The sequence below is a fragment of the Larus michahellis genome, chromosome 4, assembly GCF_964199755.1.
Source record: "Larus michahellis chromosome 4, bLarMic1.1, whole genome shotgun sequence".
Lineage (NCBI taxonomy): Eukaryota > Metazoa > Chordata > Aves > Charadriiformes > Laridae > Larus > Larus michahellis.
Window position 1 is genome coordinate 68,706,317 of NC_133899.1, and position 22,307 is coordinate 68,728,623.

The 22,307-nt window shown below is 40.9% G+C and overlaps 1 protein-coding gene across 3 annotated transcripts in view; it reads right to left on the reverse strand.

Moving 5' to 3' along the window:
- STON2 (stonin 2) overlaps positions 1-22,307 on the reverse strand; it is an 85,273-nt gene that overhangs the window by 59,252 nt on the left and 3,714 nt on the right. For 2 of the 3 annotated variants that reach the window (XM_074585433.1, XM_074585432.1), the window contains exons 2-3: positions 4,959-5,171; positions 4,260-4,514 (exon numbers count right to left, since the gene is read on the reverse strand). In XM_074585433.1, the coding sequence (XP_074441534.1) occupies positions 4,260-4,514; positions 4,959-5,046 (343 nt within the window). In that variant the 5' untranslated portion in view covers positions 5,047-5,171. Of the gene's footprint in view, positions 1-4,259; positions 4,515-4,958; positions 5,172-17,707; positions 17,728-22,307 lie in introns of those variants that run through there. The other variant, XM_074585434.1, reaches the window with a different exon arrangement.

Genomic DNA, 22,307 nt, shown 5'->3' on the forward strand with positions numbered 1-22,307 from the left:
AACCACACAGAGCTTTCTCTGCAACAGATGTTCTTTAAAGTCTTACTACAGTCAGCCTTCACCTATGACCATTCTAGGTTCCCCAGCGCTAACCCTTGGAACGAGTAAAAGTCAGTTACAACTATCTGTCAATCTCAAAAAGCAAGACAAGCAAAAGTAAACATCTACACGTGTTCAGGTCCCTCTTCACATGCTCCTGCTGCTCTCCAGATTCCTGGAAGCGCTGAAACAAAATTTCTAAACGGGGTATGCTTTTTTTCCTAGAAATTTGGAATTTGGTCGCTAATGTCAATAGATGCCGAGTCACGGCCTTCCAGCTGCAGGAATTTCTCAGAAAACTGTTTACGTTGAAAGACCAGTCCCAGAACTACCCCTAACATGCAAATCCTGTAGCATGCGTAGGAGACTGAAAATCAACTCATTGTTCCCAAATTGAAAAATGTTTCCTTCTAAATGCATTTTACTTTTTTTGACATGTTTGTTCCTGATACAATGGATTGGGTTTTAATATGCAGATTTACCTTTAAGCCTTCATTCCTCTCTGATGGTTTGAGGACCTGCTCCTTGATCGCTACACAGTATAGCAAGCAACACTGTTAGTATCATTTCCCTTCCTATCACATAGGACCTCATATTCTTCTGATTTTAGGACAGCATCACAGTTGGTCTAGTTTTAAGCTGCTGATCTCATGTTGCATGTACTTCCTATTTTCAGACAGAACAGCACAAAATGGTTAAATTAAGATTTGCCTTACTGTGGGATAGCCTCTCAAGGGACATGGTAGGAGTCCAAGTTACTCAAGCCACTTAAAAACAGACAAAGCTCTCGGGAAGAAGCGAGGGGGGCTGGGGGGATGTATGTGTAGCACAGATGATGTAACAGATCTTGCCTTGCTCTAATTTTGGCGCTCTGCTGAATACCTCATTGAATTCAAGAGTGCAGCTAACACCGACAGAATATGAGATTGGAAGCTGGAGGCCCATTGTGTAACAAATGCAAATGTTGTGTCACTGGCTGGCTGTGATCATTTACAGATTATGTAACATTTGTGATAGGAACATTTGGGCGAGTCTAAAAATCTCATTTTTCACTTCTGCAGTTTATCAGTCTGACTAGCCTGACAGTAACTATGAGAAAAATCAAATTTCTTCTTTTCCAAACAAAACGGAAATGAAGAAGAGGGCACCACAATGCATCATTTCTGTGACTAAATATTTCTGTGGCCTCACTCAAAAGTTACTGCTTCCCAGGAAGAAATCCACATCATTTGGCAGCTGTCAGTTATCTGTGCATAAACCTGAAAAGCAGAAATATTTTGAAAGAAAGATTTTGCCTAGCATTTACACTGTCTGAACCAGGTAGACTGAAGGGTTCACAAGAATGTCCTAAATAAAGATAATTTCCCCTATGAGGCTCACAGTGGGTGCTTTTCATTTCTGCACCTCAGGTTTTGACCTTTCTTCTCACCTTCCGAATTCTTTGCCTGTGTTTTCAGCCCTGTTTCTTTGCTATCAGTCCTCCTAATTGCTGTTCTCCCAATAACATCTTCACTTTTCCCAGGACAACAAGGGTCCAGTATTAGCCATGGTTTTCTTTTAAATGTATTTCCTATAGGATAACCACTACATGGGAGTTGTCTTTAAATTACTAGTTTTTTAGACCGTGAGCACTTTGGGACAAAGATTTGCATTTGGGAGAACCCGTGCAAAACCACTGTAGCCCTGAGGTCAGTGTAAGACAGCATCTCTCTCTCCCCAGGGCCCATCCTCTCCGCTCTCGTGGCACTCTGGAAATACCACTTTGTGAGCCCTTTTCAAAATGTGTTTCCAGGCAGCCTGGCCATCAGCCTGGGTAATTATGTAGTCAGCTGTGCAGCTGCTTCAGCGCGGACAGACAGACAGACGATTTCCTAACAGCGCTGGAGCCCGGACAGGAACGCGGCCGGGGGTGCTGAGCCTTCAGGACGTTGTTCTTCACAGCTGCCTGCACAGGAAACAGATTTCAAACGTCTCCGTCCTTCTCACACCAATCTGCCTGTCCATACTTGGCCTTTATACTCTTCCCCCCCCATTTGGCTATTCACTATTATTCTTATGCGGGCTGTTTGCTACTGGAAATGAATAATTGCTGTCACCACAGGCTTTCCACTGAGCATGTCAGCGTGTCGTGGTTATAACACAAAGTCTCCCAGCTTTTCTGCCACCCACAGAAAAAAAGACGTGACCTGCAGACTAATTGAGAACAACACTGAAGTTTATCCCTCCTCTTGCTGTCAAACGTGCCTCAGAGTAGAGGGCTGGAGACAAAGAGCTGTCATCTCTTCTGTCCCACAACCTTGCCTTTAGAGGCTGTCGGCTGCACTGGTCTGGTGATTTATAACACAGGGTCCAGAACAGGAATGGGACTAGCTCATAAACAAGGATTTTTAAATATTCAAATCACCTCCTTACGGTTCCTATATAGTTGAAGAATAACAGCCTCCCACGCAAGGATTACATGGAGTACATCCTGATCTGACTGCCAGGGAACCATCCTCCTCCATGAATCTCAGTCGGATGCTGTAAGTCAGTGTGTAAATACCCCCCCAGTGGCATAGATCACTTAGGACAAGCCTTTACAGGGGCACAAATGGGTGCCACCTTCAAAATCGCAATGCTTTTGGAAAGTCTTCTACGATCATCTCTTTGGGATATCCTAGACCTCTATCCACAACATAGTGTCCCCCGTGATTGAAAACACAAACTGAGAGGCAGTGCTTTTGCTAAGCACATACCTTAAGACTGGGACGCATCCCTTTAAGGATGGGAAATCAAGTAATACACCATAAAATTAGTTTTATGGAAGTCTTTTTGTTATGGCTAGCTTTATTTAGGCTGAGCAAGTATATTTTTTTGTTTTGTTTAATAAGAAAGTGCACTTAGAGTTTTCCAGTCAATAAGGACATTACAACATTAGGAAGGAAATATGGTGTGAGAGCAACCAATAGCTCCAAATGAAGAAGTACATGGCTGTATGAGTAAGGATCACCTAACCATGACATTAAATAATAGACAGTTAGAGAACCTCGGTTTTATAGATGTACAATTACAGGTGCTGTTCCTTCTCTCCTCATCACCAGAATGACTAAGTACTTACAACCAAGAACAATAACCAACAAATAAATATAAAGATAAGAAGGTCTTAAGCAGAGTTTAAAGAGAAGCTTCTTTTTGCCAGAAGATTCACCCACTTCTGCTCCTCCACACAAGTCTAACTACTGTCTCAAACAGACTAGTCTGTAGCCCCCGCAAAAAGAGCAGACGGAAAACTGTTGGGTTTTGCCCAAAACTCAACGCAAAGTTGCAAATACAAGTTTTCTGACAGAAGTATTATTCATGTTACAGGGTGTATTTGATGGACCCAGTGAACAGAGTAAAGCTATAACTCTTTAAACTGCTTTAGTAACTAGCAGTAACGAAGTGGAATTATTAAGAGAGAATCTCAATTTAAACATGAAAAAGTAAACTAATGTTTTTTTCAGGTGATTACTCCACAGCCTTCCACAGAGAGGGACGGAAATCTGTACACAAAAGCTGGAAGCTCATATAGCCATATCAGTTAGCATAAGCTGAGGCGACAAGACAGAAGCTTTGCATGTGTCAGGAAGAACTTTTACATTTGAAGAAAAGCGCATGCAGTCCTGGAATTGGGATCAACTTTGGTTGTCTTTGCAATTCTCCAGCTGCCAAATCATAGCATCAAAAGGCAGCAGAAAGTATTGACAGGCGCTGGCACAGGAGTTGTTGGTCTCAGTAAGCTTCTAGCAAAAACCACATGGGGACTATAAGCAGATAAAGACTATGACCACAGAGGACAGTGATCACCCTTCTTTCAGTTCCAGATTACATAGGCAAACATGGCTAAGACTTTATTAATGGTTGTTCATACCTGTACATAAGAAACATCACTACTGAAAACACCACTATGCTCTTTCCCCATGAATGCATTTTGGCAGCCTCCAGGTCAAGACATAGGTGGAATGAATCACAGAAGCCTTTCTATTTCTTTTAAAAAAAAAAAAAATATTACTGCTAGTTCAACCCAGAATGAAATTATGAGCCCTTTTTGAAACTCTGATAACATTAATTGTGTTAAAATACAGTACAAACTAGTCAAAGTTCAAACTTTGAGAAATCAAAGAGCAAGGAAAAAATTGCATAGGTCCTCACTGTATTCTGTTATGGTATTGGAATGGACCTTTCCAATGCATTTGCCTCACCTGCTTGTGGGTGTGTTGATGGAGCACTGGTCCATGGTGCATCATCAAACTGAACCCAAGCACTGATGGATGATGACAGATCAGCGCTGGGACACACGTGGTTCCCAAGCACAGCAGAATCCGCTTTGGGTTGGTCAGCTGCATCTTCCAGCTCTGTGTGGGACAGGTCTTGAAATTCTCCATCCGCATTGTGGTTCTCTTCTGAGGAGGTGTCTGAGGAAGAAAAACATTTCTCCAGATGCTCCTCAGTTCTACCTAAAATAGAGACAAAATAGAAAGATTGATAGGACTCACCATTACTTCATTGTTTTTTATTGAAATAGCTAAAATTTGCCATTAAATGCAGGTAGAAAATCTTCCTTTACCTAGTGTAGTTTTTAGACTAACACTGGGCATAGTTTTGCGCTTCGACTGTAATAGGTGAGACTTCCTCCATGGTCAGCTGGATACTGCCTTAAATCTCAAAGGACAGATCCAAACCCTACAACAGATCTATGCTAAGGAAGTCTCACATTAGGAGAGTATTTTATATTTTTGGCCCAAATTCTCCTATTACATTGAGGTAGCAGGAGATAATTCAACCTCTGCACATACTGCTTTCACTTAGAAGGCAAACTCTGTGACGCTAGATGTATGACAGTAGTTGGTCTAATTCAAACAAAGTTCACAAGGGTCAAAGAAAAATCAGAGATAGCTTACCTCGCGGGTTAACAGGGAGGAGCACCTCATCAGTGAAGGACACCCACTCAGACTGGTGGGAGGCAATGACACTCGTCAGAGACGTCATATTCGCAGCAGGCTACTCATCTTCACTTGGGGGTTATAAGGAGGAAACAGAATGGGAAAGAGGTATGGTGAAGATGAGCCAATAGAGGGAAACACCGCCTTTGAACTTTCTTTTCTTCTCAAGTGCTGTTAAGATAAAAAAGGAGTAAATAATGTCTTTTAGAAAATTAAATGGGAGAAATAAGTGCCACCATTTTAATAATACAGGATGTTAAACCAATTTACGTACCACAGGCACAGTACTGTCAAAGTGCTGCCACTTTTGAGACAGGAATGTCACCTGTGTCTAGAGAAGGGCTACACTTTAGCTACTCCTTGATTAAAGCACCTGGGGGGTCTTCAAACATCCTCATGTTAAAACAGTCAATCACTGAGAACAATGTTTTGTTCCTTACTCAGGGAACCACGTCCCTCATAACCCCAGCAAGAGAGGTGATGAGGGGATTTTCTCCCAGGTTTATCAAATTTCAATTCTGATGTAACTTAACCCCAGTTCCAAGATGTCAGCTGTCCTTGCACATCTTGCTGCTTGCAATGTCTGATCCCTCTCAAGGGCAAGCAATAAACTGCATGTCTCATTATCAATAGCATTTATGTAGCCGGTTCCAGGATTGGGATGGATTGCCCATGATTCTCGTCATAGCCAGGGTATGAAGAGATGCCCTCTCAGCTAGCTGCACTTTCAACTCTGCTGCCTGACTGGAACTTCACATTTTAATTTTAAAAACCAACATCTTAAATCTTGTCCGGAGATAAGCATGATTTTGCTGTAAACCCAGCAACTGCTTTCACAGACACAGCAACTTTAATTAGGATGCACTCCAACAGAACATACCCCACGCAGATCTGGGAATCTGCTAGAGTGAATGGGGCACTGCAAAGGGTTCTGGGTGTTGGCGAGGAACTGGGAAGGTCGGGTCTGGGGAGAGAAATTACCTTTGACGAGCACCCGTGACCGCCTCAGACTGCAGACCACTTTAAAACTCTCAGAGAACTACTGCCTCCTCCTAGGGAAGCATGTGAATTTTGTCCCTAATTATCTCAAGCATTGAAGGTCCTGTTGCCATGGTATTCAAGTACTGGAAAATACTCAGACTGAGCTATTTTAAAAGAGCTTTAAGTAGCACCCCTGTCTCTCACCTAACTAAAGGGGTTTTGGGGGTGAAACTTCATGGTGGTGTACAGGAACAGATATTTTACTGACACTTCTCTTTACCCTATATTAATGACATTTAGGTCCAAAGAGCAGACTAATATTTAAACGCATTCACTCTTTAAGCATTCATTAAATGGCTCCCAATATAGTTATTCTCTTCAGAGCCACAAAGTTATCAGTCTGCTGAAGGCAGGTCAGCAAATAAGAGCTGCATGAAAGAGCTGAAAACTTCAAAAGTTCACCAGCCTGACACCCAACAGAAGGAATTCATGGGTCCATGCTCATTGAAGATGAACCTTTTCAAGACTGAACACAAAATGTACAGTTTCCTGCAAGCACAAAAAAAGGACTCCCGGAGACAATCCTCCTGATGGTTAAGTGCAGTTTGCCAGAAGGTTGATCCCCAGAGCCCACAGCCAGTCATCCCGCATTTCTTTTCCTTGTCACACACCCAATTCCCTGATGCTGGAGCAACAGCTGATCTTGAGTCCCAACCCCTTTTCCTCACTCCCATGGCAGGACGTCTGCCTTCCCGCAGTGTGGGTAGATACCTTTGCCTGCCTCGCACAACATCCATTCTGGGTGCTATTAATAGAAATTACAAAGCTAAACATAGAAGCAAGCTAAGAGAAAAAGAATAATCAGATGTTTAGGGTCACTTGGACTCCATATGAGGAAAGGAGAGGAAGACCTTGGTATTTTGCTTTCCTCACGTGACCAATTAAGCTGTTTGTTTTGGGCTTGTTTAAATATCTGTAACCAAGTCTTCTTTTCCCAAACAACTGAATGCTGACCTCCCCTTTCTCCTGGAAAAGTCCTGACGGAAGCATGAAATGGCAGGAAGTGAAAAAAGAAAACAGTTTATCTTGCCCTTAATGCACAGAGACTCTAGTAGAGCTCTTTTTTTAAATGTCAAGAGAAAAAAGCTGTGAAAGAAGGCAAGAAAATGGACTGTTTCAGATGTGCAGATATGTGGGAGAATTGTATCATTATTTTAGGTTGGATTTGCTCTTTTACCCTACTGCCCCATGACAAGGATACTTTTTAAATTTACTCAGTACCAAGCAGCAAAACTTAAACACCTTAAAATGGACGGTGAGCGCTCTGAGCCCAGAAAAGCATCAAAGTACTGTGCAGTGTAGCATGAAGCGCATACTTCAGCTATACAACTTCCCCATGGCTGGGATTTTCTACGGATTACCCAGTTTGGTAAATTAAGGAGATTGTGTTGACCTATCAGGGTTATCACAACTTTTAGATAAGCTGTCTGAAAGAGAAGAAAGTCAGCCTGAGTAGATCATAACGTCAAAGATTCTCAGAGTAGAGGCACTCTGAGGATGCATATGTTAGAATGAAAAAAAAAAGTATTAAGAAGGCAGAATTTTGCATTCTCTCACCTTTCACAAGACAACATCAATCCCACCCCCTCACCTAACGGCCTGTACAGAATTATGAATCACGCACAGCTAACTCCTGCGCAGACTACATGGAAAAGACACAATTCCATCCCCAAATTATTTTTCACCTTAATTTACATTCCAAAATCCACCCTCAAGCCCAACCCCACTGTGAACTAAGGAGCCTTAGCCAGCACAATACCATTACCACTGTGCGTTCCGTTAACACCATGATGCTGCAATTTGCAGAACTACTACATAGGTACGTGTCTCCAGAGGAACCATTTGACACTGTGGATAAACCTGAATCCTCTCCATAGCAAAGCAACCAGCACCCACTATTTAAACACTGCAGCCAAGAGTCTGCAAGTGAATTTTGGAGTTTTTCTCCCTGTCCTTCAGGCTTCTCAAACATCCATGGCTATTCCTAGAGAAATGGATTTCAGAGCCTACAAGGACTAAGGGAACAAATGGATCCTCTGTACTCCAAGCGAGCTGCAGTTAAAGCAAAAGTTTATGTGGTACAGTCCAAGCAACGGGAGATGGAAACACATTTCTTGGAACAAGATATTCTCAGGCCAGGCCAGCAGTACGTCTCTCTACATCAACAGGATTTGTTAGTTGTGGATTTGTGTTTGTAAGCTTTTTGGTGCTTGGGGAAAAAAAAAAAAAAAAAAAAAAAAGGAAAAAGGTGAACTAATTTATCAGATTTTTCATAAAAAAAATGCAAATCAGAAGTTTGTTGCTATTACACAGTAAATACAGGGTAAAGCAGATATTATACATGCTGACCCCAATGATCCTTACCATCAATTCCAGTGCAGTGATCTGACCATGAGGCAACAAAACTCTAAGAAGCTGAAATTTCTGCTTCTGAAATGTCCCTTTTTTACATTACAGTTTCACAGTGGGACATGTAAATCAGGAGTGGCAAGTGGGTGACAGTTATTTCCAGTTCTCCAAAGGGCAGAGATCATACAGCTCCAACAAAACTCCTTCTCTGTTTAGTCTTCCTAATGTTTAGATCAACCACATTACATAATTCCTTTTTGAAATTGATGAAGGTTCATTCTAAAATGACAACTAGAAACCTCTCCTTTCAAATCTATGTAAATTCACCGTTTATAGCCATTTCTTCTTGTGACATGCTTACCTCTCTGCCCTTTTGTACAACTCCTCTCTAGCAACAGATGAAAAGAAATATCATCATCCTTCTCCCTTTATTTTACTAAGCCAAAAAGCATGTATTTGAGCAAGTGACATAATTATCTTGTGCCAGAAGTCTCACACCCAGCACCTTGCACAATGAACCCTCACTTTAGGCAGGACTTTTACACACTACGTGAGTACAAACACCAACACTAGTAATGCTTCATAGCACCATTGAGACATTTTATAAGTATCTGCAATGGAATGGTGTTTTTGTAAACATGCTATTCAAAGTATTTAATTACTCATGTGTTTGGACAGTGAACTCAAACATTGTTTCTCAGTGCATTTCAACTCCGCTCAGAAGAAACAGCTCAGCACAGTTAATCGTTTTAAGTACTAAGGGTCATTTCTTCAATTGCTTCAAATTACATACATACAATGAATGCTGCAGTAGGCTTTATCACTGCTACCCAGAGTTACTGTATGGAAGAACAGAAGGAGAAAAAAAAATTAGAATAAAACCTGAGAAGACTAAATTCAGGTTTTGTTTTGCACCACTGAAAAAAAATCCCATAATCCATACAGTGATAGTGTTTTTCTTGCTTATAGATTCCTTTACAATCCCAGGGACCTAAACATTAATTGGTTACTGTGCTTCGTGTTTGGCTATTGCAGGAGACCATGGAAGGAAAAACAACTAGACAAGCTGTTAAATTCCACCTAGCAGAAGAAGAAACTAAGCCAAAGGGACAGTAAAAAAAAGGAAAGACTCCGACCACGGCTTTTGTTGTAACAATCAAGTTTCGCTAACACCAGGAAAGCCTCAAGGAAAAATATATATAATTTTATCTTGACCCCGTGTTTGGCAAACCTGTACAGACAAAACAATTCTAGTAGCATGAACTGAGGAATGATTGCTGCCTTGGGCAAATTTCCAAATGAGAGAGCGCTCATGGCTCTTCCTCTCAACTTGGCCTGTAACAAGCACTGACCATCATCAGCACATCGTGACCTGAATAATAAACAAACTCCAAATTGGAAATCTGTTCTCAAGCACCAAAAGAAAGTCCCAAGTACTTCACAGTGTCACAGTGAAAACAAAACCCAGTGATAAATGACAGGAAAAAACCCCAAAACTTGAGAAACCCAATGAAATAAAGGAACTGGATTTGGATTTTATTATTATTCCTGAAGAAATCATTGCGCTGGCCTCTGCCTAAATGCCTGAGCCAAGATTACCTTATGAATGACCTTGTTGATGACAGGAATAAAGTCATATTTGGTTATTTCATTATTGCATTTTTAATATTGACAATCCCATTTTCTCCACGTATATGGCTCCCCCACCTTATAAATTGCCCTGAGAAAATCTCTGGTAACACCAGGTTGTAGAACTTAAAACAGTTTGACTTACTCCGATTCACACATGCTATTACATGAGCTCCATGACTTCAGATGTAGCTTAAGAAGCTCAGTTACCACCTGGTGCATGTAAGACTCGCTTATGTGAAAGCTCTCAATATGTAAGGAAGAATTAGGGCTCAACGGGAGACAAATGGACGTCCCTTGTGAAACTTCTGCAGCCTCTCTGGAAACAAGGATGGCTTTGGCTATTACAGATTACACCTAAGAGAACAGTAATAAGAGCTTTGGCAGTGCTCTGTCCTCAGAGCCTGGTCAAATCCACTTTTTGCCATTACAAGGTTGGTCATCACCACTGTCCCCTGGCAATTTTAGACAGAGACGGAGTGAGGCAGAGTGTGGTACTGAAGATGACTGGAGCCATCTGGCACGCTGGATGACAGAAAAGCGGTGGGGGTCTCCCTGAGCACAGGACCTAGTGCAGCCAATCTAATTAATGCCCATATCCAATTATTCCAATGGATATGAAGTGATCTCTCTAAATCCACAGCACAAGTCAATGGCAGAAGCAGTGTTAGAGCTGAGGTGACCTGGAATGCTCTTATGACCTCTAGGCCACAAGAACTCAACCACCACACATAAAACCACGTCCTGCAAATACACATCTCAGCTTTGCTGGAAGCTCACATTTTCTAACAGTAAGATGCATTGGTAAGAAGACATAAGCATTGCCCTCAGGAATATTTGCGTCAAGGCTAATATCTGAAAGGTCAACAGCTGCTGTTTTCTCTACACCATAATTTATCTGCCACAGAAGCTCCTCTGTTTTCCAGAGAGAGAGAAAACACCTAAGATGCTCTCCTGCAGGCAATACCAGGATATTTAGGCAGTTCAGAAAGCAATGGTCTCTCTCCTTCTGCCAATACTATGCTTTAGAAATACTTTATGGGTTCTGGATGCCTCATAATGACAGCCAGTCAGACAGCAAACATACTGCTTAGAGGGATTCAAAATCTGACACTGGAGGAAAATTGTAATACCTTTTCTTCTATTCCTTACACACCCAAGAACTTGAGACATGTAGGAAGGCATTGCAGAAAGGACCACTACAGAAAAAGAATGGGAATCTAAGTTGTTAAATTTTTTTTTTTTTTTTTTACAATTACAAATAATGCATTACAGGCAGAAAGCAAGGGAGCGTGCCAGACAAAATGTTTGGCACTGATAGTTCACATCCCCAGTCACATTGGGAAAGTAGAAGCTCTACGTTTCAGACTTTAAATATAGCTTGCTGTGAGTCCATGATGCATTCAAAGTGTAACTGAAGCCTCCAGTCATGTAATTGCATTAAAACTTGAAGCATAATTTCCCAAACTGCCAATCTTTCAAGTCCAACTATAATCTGAAGCAAAGATCAGTCAAATGCTTCTCTTATCATACAGAGCAATAGTGCTTTAAAACGAGACTGGGAAAAGATCACAGAAAAGAGGCAACATGTCAGTTTGTTTAGCAGAACTCTGCATCTCTAAAATCTGGGATTTTTTTTTTTCCCCGTCAGTACTGTACTAATAGGAGAAAAAATAAGCAAAACACTAATTTAAGGGTTTGAGTTCCCAAGGCCTAGACTAATTCAGAATCACTTTTACAGATCAGGTTTTTCTTTGTTCAACAAAATTCTCTTGGTAATAACAGTAGGCAACAAGAAATCTAAGTGCAATAAGGGGGGAGAGGTGGGTGGCACCCCCTGAGGAGAGGGCAGGTGCACGGCCTTTACCACTCTTCCTTGTCTTCTCAAGGCGTCCACAAGGCAGAACTCCAAAGCAGCACCCTGATCCCAGACTTACACACCTGACCATTACTTGTGTCACAGACTTTCCCTGATGAAATTTGCAATAGTCACACCTATTGCACAACATGATGCTACAGTAAGTGATGTTCCAATCCATGGTATGGGGAGGAAACTGGGTTTAACAACTGATTTCTTCTTTCGAACCTGAAAAAGTGAATCATACAAGGAACTTGTTTTTCAGAAGAAAGCTCCCACCAGGCACCCTGGTTTGCACATCAGATATTGACGTCTTCGTATGTTCTTGTCTAAATTGTGCACAGACAAGCTAGTCATATGTATTGCATTTACCAAGCCCTCCAAAAGCTATTGTACTGTACTTGCTGTTGTGATGATTATCAAGGTGTGGCTTTTAAGTTATCTCACTGACGTAAAAAGCATAATGTTCTACAATTAATCACCCTTGAACCAATTATGTCATTGCAGCCTGACATCACTGAAGATGGTCGTCAAGAGGTGAGCACACATCACAAAGCCCTGTCTGTACCCATCCTTCTTCTAAACTGGGACTAATGACAAAAGAAACTGGGAAGCGAGTAAGCGATCATATTTCTACTGGAATATTGTGCTGGATGATAAACACTCTTCTAGTAAACACACACCCTGGCTTGTATGAAATGCCATCCTCTTCTGACAGGTACTAATATTGCAGCATTGCCTATATGCCTCGTAACAAATTACTGCTTTACCAGTACTCACTGTACAACTCAAAAACTGATCCTGCCTCCATTAGTAAAGGGAAAGCTAGCATAAATTTTCCTGTGCCTCAGGACTGGTTCCAATTGCACAAATGAAATCAGGGCTTTATCTTCTGAATTACAAATAAGTTCATGCCAGAAGTTAGGTGAAAAATCTCCACTGAAAATGCCGAGTATAATTAGTTGCCATCCATCAGTATCAGTTAAACTCATTTTGGACTAAGAAAGTTGAGAGAAGAAAAGAAAAAAAAACAACAAAAAAAAAAAGCCATGAAAGAAAGAAGCCAAGCCCTCAAACACTAGCTACATTCAAGACAAGGGAGAAATTTGATTCTACAGACAGAGATGCTTCACTGGAGGCTGTATGGCTACAGAGAGGGTGCGCATTCATCTAGCTGAGCTGTGAGTACGCACAGAACAGGGCAACAGATTCAGAGTGAGGGAAAAACACAGAATCCAACTGTGAAAGCATCAGGAAGACAAGGACCCTTGAGGAAGTGATGCAGCCCTGAAAGAAAGCAGAGACATTTTCCTGTGCTGAATGTTGGCTGGAAAGGGAGATTAGGAACACTGAGCAAGAAAGCCATCTTCTGTTCAAGCCTTCTTTGTATTTCCATATAACTAACAACTATACATATAAAAATAACTTCTATATAACTGTAACACCTTTTATAACTTCTAAGCTGTATCAGCAGCACCTTTCCAAGGAAAAAAGTTTAAAAAGGTATTTTCATTATGAGGGAGATCCTGTTTGATGGTTGTATCTAAAGGCAACCTTAAAATGAGAGGCTGTCTCCCAGTTTAAGGAAGTCCTGCTTGATTATTTAGAGCCAGACAAAAAACAAAATTCTGGAAGAGGTATCACAGGGAACAAGCCTGCCCTGGCAGAAAAATTCCTTGGATGATCCAACTGGTCTTTCCTCATTTCCAGTGTCTGGAGAGTCAACTGAGATTATGCAACTTCGTGTTATGCCAGGACACTACAGCCCTTCAGGGCAACCCACAAATATCGCATTTGTTGTCACTCTCTATTTTAGACACTCTAAATATAGGTCCATGGGACTTGATGGTGCTGTTTGTATAGCATGACTACTCCTGTTTCAAGAGAATGAAAAGCAACTCTAGAAAAAAAAACACCACAACACGCTTGAGCAAAGAGTGAATTTAAAGGGACCCAGTATTTTATATACTATTACAAAAAACTATACATGAAGTAGAAACAAAGATCTTGACAAGTCAAATTCACACACAGTACAAAATAGTATGTTTGCAACTCTATTGTCTAATACATTTGTGTCTAATTGTCAAAACACGAAATAAGAATGCACGGTATACTAGCATGATGTAGAACAGAGGGTATGAGAAAATCCTTCATTTTTTGTTGTTTGTTGGTTTATCGGGTTTTTTGTTTGTTTTGTTTTTACTAGCACACATTAATAGGTGGTGTTAGTAAAAATAAAAGATGTTTCAAGGGAGAAAAAAAGAGTCTGTTCTGTAGTATCTCTGTCAGCAGGTCCATACGCAGAGAGTAGGTTTAGTAAGATGACAGTAGAGGTAATACTTGTTCCTGAGTGTTGCTTACTCACCTCTGGAAATTCACAGGGAACAGAACACAAGAGGTGGCTTTACCCTGGTGCAAAGGGGTAGAACCCTTTGCTGAAAATGAAGTTCAGAATACTCTGCTTTCTAACTACCAATGCTTTGGAATCTTCTGGTTTGGCGAGCAGCAGCTGCTCGTCTTTATGGTATTACTCCTTTGATAGCCATGCCTGTGAGACAGCGGGCAACCTCGTGCATGCCAGAAGAGGAATCCAAGATACGTTGCCATCTGTCTACACGAGACCATGTTAGCGCTGCAGGGGCACACAGCGAGAGGTGGACCCCTGTGGCATATGGAGGCAGCAAATCACTCATATTTTATTACACTCAGTATTTTGCTGAGGAAGGTACAAGAGGAGCCATTGCAAGTCTGAGTATCAACAGCAGGAAGGACCAGCTGCACCTCATGCTCAATAGCATCAAATAGTTAATATCAACATTATTGTATGGCTTCCATGAGACGCTCATCTTTTAATTTGACACAAATACCCAGTTACAAAGCATTCAGGGTGTTGACAAATACACAGTATTATGCATTGAAATTCATATAAATCAGCTTCCACAGAGTGTGGCACAGTCCCTGGTTTCACCGCGCTTGGAATGGCTCAAACAGTCCTTGCGTTTGCGAGGCTATCATAAAACACAGTGATTAAGAGACAATGGCTAATCACTCAATGGTTGGGGCATTATTGTCAAAGTAAACTGTCAAAACTGAATAGCAGGGAGCACTGCACATCGAGTACGCTGATGGAGCTGTGCAGACACCCTGGGGAGAAGGCTCCCCGTAGACCAAACTGCTGGGGAAACTTCTGTGATGGCAGCTCCTCATATGCCTGCCTTGAGCCAGCAGTACACAAGCGCCGTAGGTATATGTACTTGCACATAGCTCACAGAACCTAAACCGAAACAGACTGCTACTTACAGGTGCATGAAAAAAAAAAAATAATCTCATTTTCAAACAGAAACAGGAATGTGACTTGATCTTTCAAAATTCCATGTTTTGAGGATACAGAATAATTTAGCTGGCTACACCAAATCAATACTATAAAAAAACCCCAACCAAAACCAAAACCCAAACCAAACCCAAAACCTACAGTGACAGATTCCACTATTCAGACAACTAACTCTTCAGTTTCAAATGGCAGACATTTGTTTTATCACTAAATTGTGTAAAGTTTAACTGCATTAGGTGACCAGCCATTCTACATACCTAGAAGTATGTTCTACTTACCTACACTTTCAAATTACACATGCAGAAACTAAAAGAGTAAGATGAAAGTCACACGGTAAGACAAGTGAAGCATGAACATACTCAGCTCTCAACTGGACTTGGATAATGCAGTATCTTGCTTACCAAATTTTTAGATAAGAATTTAATTCATGCCACTTTTCTGGGTACTGTCAGACATTGTGTAACCCAACGTAATTTTCTTTAAAGGAAGGCATCAGGTCTGTTTTATGCATGACCTGTTTTGCATTACCCATGTGCTTTAGTAGAGCAACAGTGTAAAAAAAAAAAATCCCAACAAAACACAACACTAAAAACCACCACGAAAACCTCAACACTCCCTTCCCACCCGAGTCCCCAGAAGTTTAAGGCAGGGTTACTGTTGCCTTGAAGGCTCTGGAGTCCAGTCAGGAAAACAAAGCAGAAAGGAGAACTTTGTGAAGACTTCATTCACTTCATTAAAAAATCAATATAAAGCACTCCAAACCAAAAGGTTTGGAATCGGAATATCCTCCTCTACGCAATCTACAACACCCTCTCAGGTTAACACTACCAGCGGTCCTGTGTGTTTGGCAGCATGGCTGCTTTCTGAGCCTGCCCTGGAAATGGAAGTAACGCAGTCAGGTCACACCACCTCCCCACCCAACCTCACGTAGCCGTAAGCGACCACGGTTATTCTGTTCCTCAGCCCACGATACGTCTCAGTGGCACAGCACTACGATATGTGGAAATACCAGTTCACGGCAACATTAACGCAGCATTACAGCTCTCTTGCCAGCCCTGGGGAAGCTGAGTCCAGCTCACCTTTGGCAAAGACTGCCTTACCCAGTGGACAAGTTTTAGAAACGGGATGCAGACAAGTAGATTTTAAGATATTTGAGATATTTACCTCCCTCCTTTATAAAGGCACAGACCCACAAAGGGACTGTGACTGTTGTTTTTGTTACCAAGACTGGTAGTGATTCACTGTGGCTGAGTTGTAAATTTGACACCAGCATAATTCACACAGACTCAAACAAAACCATGTTGCAAACTATTGAAAATAAGCAGAATTAGAAGAATTTCAGTTTTATTCCAGACAAACTCCCTGAAAAGAAGGGATTATTCACTTGAAAGTTAGTGCCTGCTTCAGTGCCACTGAGGAGCTTATTGCAGCTGTTAGGAGTTGCATCTCCAAAAGGTCCCAAAGGACCTCCCAAAGGCCACCCTCAATCAGTCTTAGCTCCAAGCATATTCGTATCAATAGCCTGGATTGAATACAGGGAGAATTTGCAGTCTTTTCTGGAAAAAAAGTGAATGCTGGTGCCAAACTCTGAGCACACATGTAGTGTGCTAAACTAATACAGCTGCCTCCATTCAGAGAGACTTGGATAGTTAAATTGCAGAGGTCAGAGATGAGTTATTCAGAAGGGGAAAGCCCAGATCTCCCCAATCTATTCTCCTCAGTTTTATCCCCTTCAGTGACATTTGAGATTCTGGCAGGGAATACCCCAAAAAAATCCATGCACCTATCAGCCGAGATCTTATTCCTCATGCTGAACTCAGGTACCTTATAATTTGGCATGAGACTGAAGAACACACACCCAATGTTTCCACCGTATGTAATTTTTATATGTTGGATATAATTTTTAGCCTGGTAAATGTTTGAACTTGGGTGAACTGGAAACAACATAGCAAGGATCAGAGAGAAAGGAGCATTTCTGGTGGCAAGTTTCTGTACTCAGGAGCAACTAGCAATTAAACAGCAACTAATCATTAAACTTCATAGGCCAAATTCTTCCCTACAGCTGTTCCATTGAAACTACTTCATTAGAAAATAAACTGGCCTTCTGCTGTGGAGCTTGACCAGCTCAGGTTTCGGTTATGCAGCTAGTAATACTTTTTCTCTTAAAAAATGCTTAGTAGTGCTTTTTCCACGTGTTTCCATCACCCACACAACCACAAAACCACCATGCAGTTCTGCAAAGTGGTACCTTCTGTTCACAAGAGGCCCCTGGTTCAGATAGCAACAGAACAAAATTACTATATCGTATGCCCACCCCCATTTTCAAAAGTAAATTAAAGATAATTCTTTCATTTCACAGCTGGCAAACCCAAGAGCCCACAGAGAAATAGTTTCTATAAATATTCACGTCTATAAATGCCAACTAAAACTTGGCCTAAAAGAGCGCCATGAAAGAAGAAAGACAGCTCAGCATAAAGACATCCTTTCTCTCCAGCTCACCAGGCAGGTCTCTTGCCCTTGGACCAGGAGCTCCACTTTGAATCTAAGCTCTGTAGCAGACCCCATCTGCTCTTTGAATCTCAGGATAGTTTTGTACTACGAGAGCACCTTCACAGGATCCTGAAGCACACCGGCCAGTTCTGTCCTCTGTTTCAAGCCAAAGGAATTGTGCCGAGGCATTTGGTTCAATCACCTTAATAAAGCAAGATGAATCACAGCTCATTTAACTCCGGACACCCGGTTAGACATCTGAGAGAGATAGTCATCTGATGCTCTGTTTATAGTCAATAGAAGGAACACAACACCTCCAGAGGATCCTTCCTCTGATCTATTTTCAAACGAGGTGAATCCCCCTCCAGAAGGACTACAGCAACTAACTTAGGCTTGCGTGTCTTTTTCCACACTAAATTAAGGCAACTGAATCACAGCCAAAAATACCGTGGTACCAGTACTCTATTTCCCCTTTCACTGATACACTGTGTTAGTGTAGATCCTCCCCTCTCCCAAGGACTCTCATTCCCCAAACTCTACAGCACACACTCCCGATCTCACAGGGCTTCTATGCAAGTATTTATTGTTATTACTAAATAACCTACACACACACACACTTTCAGATGATTGTCCCATGCTGCTTTTTGGCTCCCTCCTGCATTACTGCTGCTATTTGTTTCTTTCAGGACTTTCCTAGGAGTTTCACTTAGTTCTGTCTTCCCAGAGGGAAATGTCTGCAACAAAGCTAAAAAACCACATTTAATATTCAAGATAAATGACTTCATACAATAAAACATACCAGTAGGACAGCAATCTGTCTATCCCACCTTCCCTGCCAGTATCAAACACAGAACGACTGCCTCACTCTGCAAAGAGTGAACAAGGGGCACTTCAGTAGTGGTTCATTACTCAGAGATTTATTTCTCATTTCATATGAATGCCCCTGAGCGACAGAAGATGAAATCACCAAGTGCTGATTTGAAGTAATGGCACAACTAATCGAGACGTTCCTATAGTATGACCTCTTCCAGAAAATAAGAAGTTAAGCTTCAAGAGAGTCTTACACATATTTCTAAACATATCACTGGAGTGGACCGATGAACCTTAATATATAACTGCTGAGAAAATATTTTCAACATTTTAGGAAGTTTTTACTGTCAGAAAAGTACCTATTGAAGGATTTTTGGGATGGGTGAGGGCAAAAGCTCTTTACTTTTATGACTCCCTTTCACCAACTGTATCTTTATAGAACTGACATTTAAGAAATGTATACATTTCAGTAACCTACTTCCTTTAAGAGTATTTTCTATTAATAAAGCACTATTTGTTTCTGCAGTTATCTAAGGGACACATGCATTGATGTCTTAACTTTTTTTAACGTTATGCTATGATGTTTATATTTTCCCTTGTGTTTTTTTCTGTAAATATATACTGAGGATTATGTTACACTTCAAAAATTGGTAAGAAGCTGGTCAAGCTGCTATATCCTAAGTTTACACTAGCGAGCAGTGTAAAACCTTTACCAATAGGAGCATTACGGACATAGCTTTCACACTACTTTTTTGTGGCTTTTACTTCTAGTTATCTCCAGTCTCATCCTGTAACTCAATTTGCGTTAGCACTTGGAGTACATTAAATGAGCTCCTGGAGTTCTTCTGACTCAGTTTTATCCCAAAGAAAATCAGTTTATGTGCTCTGAGATGCACACTGAAGTGCAGTAAGCGCACATGACCAGGATGTTCATTTCAAAAGTGCATTCTTCCTCTAACGAACGCACTAATGTATTTGCACCCATACTTTTTCAGAAAAGAAGGGAGTCCTGGAACCCTGATGCTTGTCCCCTGGCATCTCCACAGGACTGCATTTTCTCAGTTTTTTCAATCTCTGAAATTTTACACCCTTAAGTTTTTTTACACCCTTAAGTTTTGAAAGAAATAGGACCTTCCACACCATTCACCTTATTTGCACATTTAAAAGACAGTGAAAATTGATCACAGAAGTCAATAGGGGATTCATAATCCCTAGCAGAGAAGCAATCTTACCCATATAGACACCTTCAGATGGATTTCTGTCCCTGTTTAAGGTCCTGGCAAAACTTTCACCACCTACAAGGAGCAAAGATTTAACCCCTAATGTTTCCAGACATATGAGCTGAGCTGTAAGGCTTCTAGTTGTGTTTCCTAGAACTCAAATTCATCTGGTCACAATTACAGCCGTAGTCCTGAAGACAACACATGCTCATAACCAACACATACCAAGACAGGCATTCCTTCCTTGAGGTTAACCACTTGTGAAGTTATTGCATCCATTAGCAGAACTTGCAATCCTTTAAGAAACCATCCAGCATGGTTAGACTCCAAAGAAAATGTATTAAGACATCAGAGGACAAAAAATATAATAATCTGGTTTTGCCATTGAGTACTTTCTGGATTATTTTTTTTGTAATGCACTAACAATTCAGACAAATTGCCCAAAAACGGCCTTCTGAAGGCACTCCTTCCCTAGCTGCCCACAGAGTGAGCTTAAGTGATTAGCTTAGATACATTCAACTTTTAGACAGCCAAGATTATGTTAGAAGATTGCCACCTCCACATGAATACTTACAGTTCTATAGCTTATGTCCTGATGATTTTTTTTCAGCTTTCCAACTTCCAAAGAGAAGGCTAACATTGTTGCAATGTTCCTGAGGTTAAAACCTTTACTTTCAGTCTGCCTTTAAAAATACAGCTTTTCAACAATTCAAAATTCACTTCGTTAGTTTATTGGCAAAGATCACGACAGGTGCTTTGCACAAAGCCTTGGTGCAATACTTGGGTTAAAAGCTGCAAGAAGAAAGGGTACTACCAGGAGAAAAGTGTTAGAGCAGGAGAATCTACAAGCCATCATCTCGCAGCTGATGCCACCTTGGCAACTGCCTCACTGACTGGAAAAGTCACCACTTCTACAACAGGGGCAACAGAAGCCTCGCGGAGCAGAACATCTTGAGAGATTTGTAACACACATAGATACCATTTCTCATCTTCGTTTTCCGATGCCAGACTTGAGATCGCTGAAAATTAAGGACTCGATAAACATGATGTATTTAGCCCACTCACAATATGGTTTTAACCCCCACACAGTCTGGGTTTCTCAATCAGAGAACTGTACCAGCTGCCAGTTCTTAACAAGATAGCTGGCAAGGTAGCACAAACAAGGACTTCAGATGGAGAGCTGGCCACAACTGAGATGTAGCTGTTGTTTTTTTACCTTGCGTCCCTTACCTTGTTACCCCTTAACCCTTGTTACCTAAACCAACCACACAGCAGGGTATTAATTACGCCACTGAAGTAACGAGGGATCCAAGGAACTCATGTAAAGCAGAGAACTGCAGTTAAAGACCTAGGTATGCTGTGAAGTCCTTAATGATAATTAAGAACATGAATCATATGAGAGTACAGCTAGCCAGAACTGAGATACAGTACAACATGTGAGAGGAAAAAAAAACCTGTCCATTTCTCTTATTGAAAATTTTAATGGCCATGTTCTTGATTCATATTTTAAGAATAATTTAAGAGATAGAACTATAAAAGAGCAGCAATCACTAAAGTTGCCAACTGTATTCCTATATTTAAGGAAAACAGTACGTTAGATTTGCTTGGGAGTTATTGCTACTGGCTTTGTACCCAAGATCCACCAGAATATAATGAAAAACCTTTATCACGTTACGCTCTTAAAGAGAAAAAGTCAAAGATTTACCAGACAAAAGCATGATATAACAGATTATATGTAATTCACTGCAAATACCGCTTTATGTTATAATCAATCAAATCTGGAAATTCTTGGAGAAGAGAGAACCTAGCCATTTGGAAACTAAGTACTTAAGAAAATCACATGCATTGCATAATCCCATGTAATACAGCTCACTGGAGATGCGGGAAACTGTTCTTCAAGATTTTTGTGATAACACAGAATTGATTTACTAACGTAAACCTGTTTATCTGGAAAATATTAAGGCAAAGTCCAGAGCTCACTTGTCTGTGCAATACAGAATATCACAAGTCATCTCAGCAAAGAAAAAAAAAAAAAAATCAGTCATGTGCCACAATGAGTTGAACACAAGCATTTTGCAAGCATTTGTAGTTTGAAATTTACTTGCCCAAACTAGTAAGTTTACCAAATGCATCTTTCACAGAAGACAAGAATGATTCATAGCTGATTCACAAGTAAAGAAATGCCAATGTTTGCTAAATTTTTACCTTGACAACACTAAAAATGCCCTCAAAGCAATACTGTGAAGTTATTCTAAGGATAATTCCCAGCAAAAGGCGCAACTAAGTATGAGAAGACACGAGCTGTAAAGCATTGCCTGATCGTGTCAAGCAGCCCAGCATTTTTTTAACTTGTTTCTCTCTGAAAAACTCAAGTCTCAAAAAGGATTTAACCATGGGGAAAAAAAAAAAAAATCAGAGAAGTTGAGTCTGATTACAGACAATCAGTCAACAAAAAAATAAATAACAAAAATGAACAGAGAAAAGTGGAGGTGCAATACAGAAAGAATATATATAACACGTGAACTAGGCGAATATGCAGGGAAGGGGCTGTCTGGTTGGCTATCAACATAAAAATCCAC